This window comes from Lepidothrix coronata, unplaced genomic scaffold, assembly GCF_001604755.1.
Source record: "Lepidothrix coronata isolate B3197 unplaced genomic scaffold, Lepidothrix_coronata-1.0 Scaffold101, whole genome shotgun sequence".
In the NCBI taxonomy this organism is placed as follows: domain Eukaryota; kingdom Metazoa; phylum Chordata; class Aves; order Passeriformes; family Pipridae; genus Lepidothrix; species Lepidothrix coronata.
Window position 1 is genome coordinate 1,611,932 of NW_016690281.1, and position 7,785 is coordinate 1,619,716.

At 45.1% G+C, this 7,785-nt stretch overlaps 1 protein-coding gene across 1 annotated transcript in view; it reads right to left on the minus strand.

Annotated features, from left to right (window-relative positions):
• LOC108501302 overlaps positions 1-7,278 on the minus strand; it is a 10,976-nt gene extending 3,698 nt beyond the window's left edge. Inside the window, exons 1-10 of the mRNA XM_017823041.1 lie at positions 7,171-7,278; positions 6,591-6,717; positions 6,346-6,439; positions 5,013-5,163; positions 4,049-4,211; positions 3,227-3,352; positions 2,192-2,254; positions 1,173-1,295; positions 676-831; positions 1-48 (exon numbers count right to left, since the gene is read on the minus strand). The exon at positions 1-48 is cut by the window's left edge and continues 5 nt beyond it. Coding sequence (XP_017678530.1) covers positions 1-48; positions 676-831; positions 1,173-1,295; positions 2,192-2,254; positions 3,227-3,352; positions 4,049-4,211; positions 5,013-5,163; positions 6,346-6,439; positions 6,591-6,717; positions 7,171-7,273 — 1,154 coding nt within the window. The 5' untranslated portion in view covers positions 7,274-7,278. The remainder of the gene's footprint in view (positions 49-675; positions 832-1,172; positions 1,296-2,191; positions 2,255-3,226; positions 3,353-4,048; positions 4,212-5,012; positions 5,164-6,345; positions 6,440-6,590; positions 6,718-7,170) is intronic.
• Between the last annotated feature and the right edge of the window lie 507 nt (positions 7,279-7,785).

Below are 7,785 nucleotides of genomic sequence, written 5' to 3' on the forward strand. Positions count from 1 at the left end.
GTGTCATTGCATTTCACAGCTCTCAGGTAACGAACAACTTCTCTATAGCTGGGGAGAGAAAAAAGAGGGTGAGTAGGAAAAGGAAGGAAGTGCAAAGCTACAGACAGGTCAATCAAATATTTACTGTAATTAATGAAGCAAAACAATAGATCTTCCCACACAAGAGGGTGGAAATAGAAATGGAAGCAAGAGACAGCTGGAAATAAATTCCAAGAAGTTATTCACTGATTATTTCTACTCTGGCAAAATCAACCAAGAGGTTGCCTTTCAATTTAATTCTTTAACGGACTGTATTCTTTTGAACACTGCATTCATTTGAACACAGACCTCTGAAGACCCAGAACACATTTTTTTCTGGCTGTTTTCCACCAGTCAGCCTTTGAGGAACAGAAATTGCTTTAAAAATCAACATTTAAAAACCCACAGGGTTTATGGAAACACAGAAATCATCCCCTTCAACATTGTTTTTCTGGTTCTGAGCATTCAGAGGGCTTTGAAAAACTTCAGAAAGCTCCTGGCCTTGTTGATAAGGAATAAGGGGCATGAAGAGCTTCAAAGGGGTCTTTGTTTCCTGTCTCCCCATTCTGCTGAACTGCAGAGCTTTGGAAAACACTCCACTGCAGTCAAAACGTTAAGAGCTGAGTCTCCAAAATGAAAAACCCCCACCAGTCTTACTTCTTTTTGTCTACCAGTTTCTCCACTCGAGCCTCGATGACAGGGAGTGTTTCCCAGAGGAATATTTTCCTGCCTTTCCGGGTCCTCTGCCCGGTGATGTTCTGGCCTTTCAGGACCGTGGTCAGCAACACGTGATCCCAGGGCACCACGTTCAGGCTGGGAGGGCAGAAACAAAGGCATTTCAACTGTGTTTTGAGATTAAATCCCAATTTTTTTGATCTTAACTCCCTTTAAGTATCATGCAGATTTCCTAATAAACCATTTTGGGGGTTTACAGCTCAATTCTGGGGAAAATTAAAAGCTGTATGGAGAACAACTTAGAGCATCAAACAACTTTCCCTGTAAGGATGGGACAAATAAAAAGCAGTTAACACCAAAATATTCCTCTAAAGTGCTCCCACTTTTACTATCATGGAAAGAACCAACCCCTAGATCTGTTTTCAAATCAGGCAGCTGTATAAAACACATCCTGTGGACAAAAAAGGCAAAGAACTTACCTGTTTGAGAAGCCAAAGCAGTGAGAGGGAAGGGAGATGGACTGAAAGAAACTAATGAACTTTTCATACAGAGTTTTTGGAAAGTCACACAACACCAGCATCCTCTGAAGTTGGGTTGTGATCCTATGATTTGAAAAGAAAAAAAGTAATATCTTAAAATTAGATTAATTGCTACTAAGATGTGTCTTTTTTTTTAATCATATGGGAAACTGCAGAACTTCGGGGGTTTTTTTTAGTTAAATATGAGACAGTTTGCATCTATATTTAAATCTCTGCTTTAAGATTTGTGGTGAATAATGATAATAATCTTTTGCTGTTATTTTTAATACCAGTGAAACCAAGGTTTTGTGGTTTTAAGCTTTAAAACAAAGATCTCCTGGGAAAATGCACAAGAAACACTGCAAACTGTGCTGGACTCGATAATCCACCTGAGCTCCTGCACCCTCCCTGCCCCTGGAACCATTTCTGGATTAACTGATACTGGAGATAACAAAAGAAGAGTTTACTCCTTTAAGCTTTTGGGAGGGAGGTAAAAAAATCCTAAGAAATTACAGACTTCAAGAATAGTAATTTCAAATACAAACTGCTCAAGGATTTGGGTTATACCTGTCATTAATTTCAGACAAAATGAGAATATGGAATTGGGTTTGAGTGTTCCTGAAAGAAGGCAAGAATTAACTCAATAACCTTCTGTGGCAAGTGAATTTGGGGTGAGAGGGGAAAGCTGAAGCTAAAATGAGAACTGAATTAAGCCAAGGGAGCTGGATGCCCTCATTCCTCAGCCTCTGGGGGAGCTTTACTATGTTACATCCCTGGCTACTCCATCCCAGTGGAATATTCCAAGGCTGCTGTTTTGATCTCTAACAGACACTATTTGCTCTTTGGTTTAACAACCACCACCTGACACCTCCTGCTCTGCCCTTCCAGAACACCCCACCTGCCTCTGCAACTGTCATTGGAAATTTGCATTTTTAAAAGCAAACAGAGAATTTTGTAGCCAGGAAGAAAACAAATCTCACCTTTGGAACAGACATGGGACAGCAATCTTTAGTGAATCAGTATGGCCAAGGTTCTGCCAGCTTCTAAGAGGGGAGGGAAAAAACCACTAGTTAATGTTTGCCTGGTTTTCCTGCCTTTTCCCCTTCTCTGTGCACCACCCTTTTCCTTAAAAAGCACTGGAAATTGTCATGTTAACAAAAAACAAGTAAAACAAATGCTCAAAGTGCAAACCATGTTGCAGAATTTACAGTGCTTTACAGCAGTGCCTAATCCCAGGAAGTGTATGAAGAAAGACCTTCCCAAAGGATGCATCCAGCCTGCTCCTGGCAAACCTGGACAGCTCCTCAGAGGGAACTGCAGAGGAGCTGCTGTTTCTGGCCTGTCAAACCAACCCAGACCCCATTTACTTCCCCTTTATGAAAACCCTTGAGTTTAAGCCCCAAAATATTGAGGTTTTGCAAAGCAAAGCTCTGCACTGCTCGTGCTCAGTGACAAAGACAATAAAACTGCTCGGGCAGCAAAGACTGAAGGGTTTAAACTCTGGTTTAATATATTTATTGTGCAGCCCCCCAGCTGACAGCTCAGCCTGGGAAGCATCTAAAACCTATCACCCAAGGAACATCCCATGCTCCCTTCCTTCCAGGTCAGCTGTTTCTTCACTCAATGCAGCTTCTCAGGAAAGATTCCATGTCCCTGTACTTTCTCCAGGGGAATTATTAACCCCACCTGCCTCCATCTGTTCCCTGTCACCCTCCCTCCTCCCAGTTCCCTTCTCAAATTCCTTCCCCTTGCTGGAGATCATCTCCTTTCCTCATGACTTAATCCCACTTAACTTCTTCCCTTCACATCCAAGCTTTAACCTCTTTTCCCCCAAATCTCTGCTGTAACCAATCCCACTTCCCCCTTGGGTGGGCTCCTCTTCCTCTTGTGCTGCAGCCTGGGCTGGGATTCTGACACTTCCTTACCCTTCATCAATGGAACCCTGGAATTCCCTCCCCAACTCCCCTCCCTTGGAGAAGCAAAGGTCCCACCTGGATGTGGCCCTGGGTACTTACAGGGCAGGGTCTTTGTGCACTGCAATCTCTTTAGCTGCTCCCAGCAGCATCACAGCAGCAGCTTTAGGACTTTCTTGCTCTGCCTGATTTAAAAATCTTGTTACCAGGGCAAAAACGTCAGAATACCTGAGAAAGTTAAGGAGTCTATAAGAGAAAGGGTCTGCAACCATGAACTTCACAAACAAATGGTAATTGTGACCATTCTACAGTTTGAGAACAAGCTGCCTTGCCTTGAAAGGATTTATGACATGATGAAAAGGTGCTTGCACAACCATTAATTTCAGTATTTTTTTTAAAAGCTTGCTACATCCATTAAAAGGTGAAACCCACTCTAAAAAAAACATTAGTAAAAATCACAGAATCCTGGAATGGTTTGGGTTGAAAGGGACCTTAAACACCATCCAATTCCACCCCCTGTCAAGGGCAGGGACACCTTCCACTAGCCCAGGCTGCTCCAACCTGGCCTTGGACACTTGCAGGGATGGGGCAGCCACAGCTTCCCTGGAAAACCTGTGCCAGGGCCTCCCCACCCTCTCAGCCAAGAATTCCTTCCCAATATCCCATCTAAACCTATCCTAAAATACAGGCCTTATTTCCATGCTTTCCAGGTTATAACAATGAGATATTACCAGGTATCCTGTATGGCACAACAGATGTATTTAAAGATGTATTTAAGAGGGGTGTTTAAACTCCATTCCAGTGTAATTTAGCAGCTTGCTGGCCCTCTCAACTCCATTTCTGCTGCATCAGGTGCCACAATTCTGTCACTTGACTAAAGGAACTCAAACCTGCCCTGCCCAAACAGACTCTGCTGGCACTTACTTGTACACAACCTCCATGTTCCGGGACCTGCAGGCATTGCACTGCCCAGGGGGCAATTTTGGCAAGCAAAAGCATTCATGTTGTGTGGGAGGCATCCTTTCTCCAGTCAGATACTTATTATATTCCACATAAAGTTCCTGCGTAAATTTGATTAGAAGACTTCCTAAGAGACAAGACAAAAAGGAAAAAAAAAAAAGTTGCACTGAGAGTTTTGCATCTCTTTTTTTTTTCAAGCTAAAAGAAAGACAACCCTAAGTTCACTGTGTAAAGATTATTTAGCCAGTTGCTTGCACCCAGTTTTATTGGTGAAAGTTTGGTGCTTCTTCAAACTGAAAGAAGGGAAATTTAGGTTGGATATTGGGAAGAAGGGCTCTGGCTCAGGCCCTGGCTCAGGGTGCCCAGAGAAGCTCCACCTTGCAGCCTGAAGTTAATTATTGTCTGTATCCCACTGGATTTTGAGGTGGCCAGAGACAAGAGCACAGCAGTCTGTGCTGTGAGGGGATGGGAAAGGTATTATTTTTGTGCTGAACAGGATCAGGAGGATCTGTTTGTGTTTCCAGGTGCATTTTGAGACATTTCTGGTACTTCCCTGTGAGGGTGGGGAGGCCCTGGCACAGGGTGCCCAGAGAAGCTGTGGCTGCCCCATCCCTGGAAGTGTCCAAGGCCAGGCTGGACAGGGCTTGGAGCAACCAGGGCTACTGGAAGGTGTCCCTGCCCATGGAAGGGGTGGGAATGAGATGGGCTTTAAGGTCCCTTCCAACCCAAACCACTCTATGACTCTTCCAGAGGGAGGCAAACAGGAAGCTGGACCCGCGGACCAGAGTTTGGTGCAAGTCTGACCCAGATAAAGAGCAGCAACAGCAATTTGCCACCCCAAAAATCCACTGAGCCCTGCCAGGCAGAGCTGTGGTCCAGCCAAGCTGCTCCCCAGGCTGCCAGGGTGCTGTGGGAGCAGAGCACCCACCCCCGTGGCGCAGCTCGGCGTCGATGTCCGTGAGCTCCAGGTTGAACATGACCAGGACCCCGGCCAGGGCAAAGTCCCGCTGCTCCTTCCAGAACCTGCTCTTGTTGTGGGCGTTGCAGTGGCACAGGGAGGGGGTTGTCCAGTTCTGGCACTGTTGTAGAAAACAGGAAAGACAGGGAAAGGGTTTTTTTTAGTGTAATTTTTCCCCCCTTCCAGTTGAGCAACTCAAAAAACCCCAGTTTCTCTGAGCGAAGGGCTACAAATCATTTCACCCTTTCCACACCTGAGCAAAGGCACAGGGAAGTACTCAATGTGACAATAACTCAGTGTCATGGCAAACAAGAACAAAAAACACCCCCATATTATTTACTGCCACTCCTGAACACTTCACAGAGGCCCTCAGGGCTGGCACCCTCCCCACTGGAAGTTGGGACAGAACTTTGTCTTTGCATGTTCACCCCAAGTTTGTTCACAGCTCAGGTTTCTGAATTCTAATAAATTCTAAGAAACCCCCAAACCCATGGCAAAAAGGCACAAAAAAAAAAGAGTTAACAAATGTTTCAGCTGGTATACCTTGTCCTGTTTGCTCTACCTGTTTTGCTAGAAGAACATTTTAGGAGCACTGGTTAATATTATGTTCTGTTCTGCTCACTGGACCAAAGGCCTTATTATAGAAAGGAGTAGTACACACAAGGTAATAAATTAGGTAAACTGGACATTTGAATGAGACCTAGAAGGCCCAGAGCCAGGATTCTGCAAGCTTGAAGAATTCAGGTCACCCAACAAAGAACCCCCAACTCCCCCACTCCAAGTTAGGACAGTCTAAAAGTCTGACATGTCTCTACTTCATTGAGAAATAGTTTGATTCAGTAATTTGATTTTATGAAATGCACTGTTTGCCCAAAGCAAACAGGAGGTAAGTTTGCTTCTACGTATTAAATGTTTACTCCAACAACTGCCTGGACTGTTAAAAAGAAACCCTGACAGAAACACACTTTTAGCAGTTATGAAGCAGACAGGGATCAACCCTGAGGAGAGGAACTGTTAAAACAATCAAGTTTCATGTATCACTTATTGGTTTTGTGCCCTTCAGCTCTTCCCTGTGAGGGTGGGGAGGCCCTGGCACAGGTTGCCCAGAGAAGCTGTGGCTGCCCCATCCCTGGAAGTGTCCAAGGCCAGGTTGGACAGACTTGGAGCAGCCTGGGCTAGTGGAAGGTGTCCCTGCCCATGGAGGGGGTGGCACTGGATGGGCTTTAAGGTCCCTCCCAAACCAAACCATTCCAGGATTCTTTTTATTGATGATTAATCTATTTACTCCCAGTTGTCCTCTCACCTCAGAAGCCAGTTTGTCACAGATGTAGCAGTAGCACTGGTCACAAATCTCAGCGTTCTTGCCCAGGGGTGAGCAAGTGTCACATTCTGTTCTCCTACAACAGAAGGTTGTTCAGAGAACAAGTTACATCCTTATCCAGCTCCACTTCTGCTTCCAGCTCTTACAAAGCTCATGAGGTTTCGTGACCAAATGGACTAAATGTGGGCAGTGAACCCCCCAGTCACCCTCCCCAGCCCTGACCATACTCGAAGGGGTGTGTGGTGCAGTCGTATCTCGCGTGAGGCATCACATTGGCTTGTTTACAGAAAGTCACCATCAATTCACATTCCTCATCCACAACCTCAGGTTTCTCCTCTCCCAGGGCAGATTTCTCTGTAGGGAAGAGCACAGGAGGTGTAAATCAGTGTAAATCAGGTAACTACAAACTTCCTTGCAAATTACTGACGTTTTCTTTTTAAACGCTTCCAGGCCCAAATTTTCTTGTGATTTCATTTGGTGCAACGAAGAATGGTACAAAAAACTTCCATCAACTACCAGAACAGAGAATGTGGAGTCAAAAAGGAGCCAACTGACATTGAAAAGGCCCAGTTTTAGCTCAGTTGGTAATATTTTGAAACTACACAGCACCATCTTTTACGTTAAGAAGTGCCATCAAAGAAATCCCTACAAATTACTAAATCATGGCATTTCTTCCTGGTTTAATTAACTTTTGAAGCACTTTGATTTTCTAGCAGCAGAAAGACAGATTTCAGGCACATCAGACAATAACTTAATTCAGTTTATTCAAAAAGTCTTTTAGGGAACTTCATCAAAAGCAGCTCTTACCCTGGGGGTCTACAAACAGGACAGAATTCCCAAGAGAGTCCTCGGCCTCATCATCACTGATCAGGATTATGTTCTGCACTTCCTCCTCTCCTGATGGTCCCATGGCTCCTGAAATCCAAAGGGAAGGAACTACTTGGCAACAGACAAAACACAGAGACAGTTCCCACTTTCAAGGTCCTTTCCCCAACAAGGCAAGAAAAAGACCCCTCAAGAACCCAAATTCTTCATCTCTGTTGGGTAAGTTACACCAGGGACTGAAGTGTTTGATCCTCAGCAGCTCAAAAAACACTGGAATTCCATCCAGTGCTGAGAGAATCCTAAAAACAAGGAGATGGGGGTAAAAGAAAGAAAACAGACTCCAAATGTGAGCGGTGCTGTTCTTCAGGTGGGTTTAGAGGGACCGGCTTTGGAAGAACTGTAACAACAAGGGGGAATGGCTTCCCACTGCCAGAGGGCAGGGTTAGATGGGATATTGGGAAGGAATTCTTGGCTGAGAGGGAGGGGAGGCCCTGGCACAGGTTGCCCAGAGAAGCTGTGGCTGCCCCATCCCTGGAAGTGTCCAAGGCCAGGTTGGACGGGGCTTAGAGCAACCTGGGCTAATGGAAGGTGTCCCTG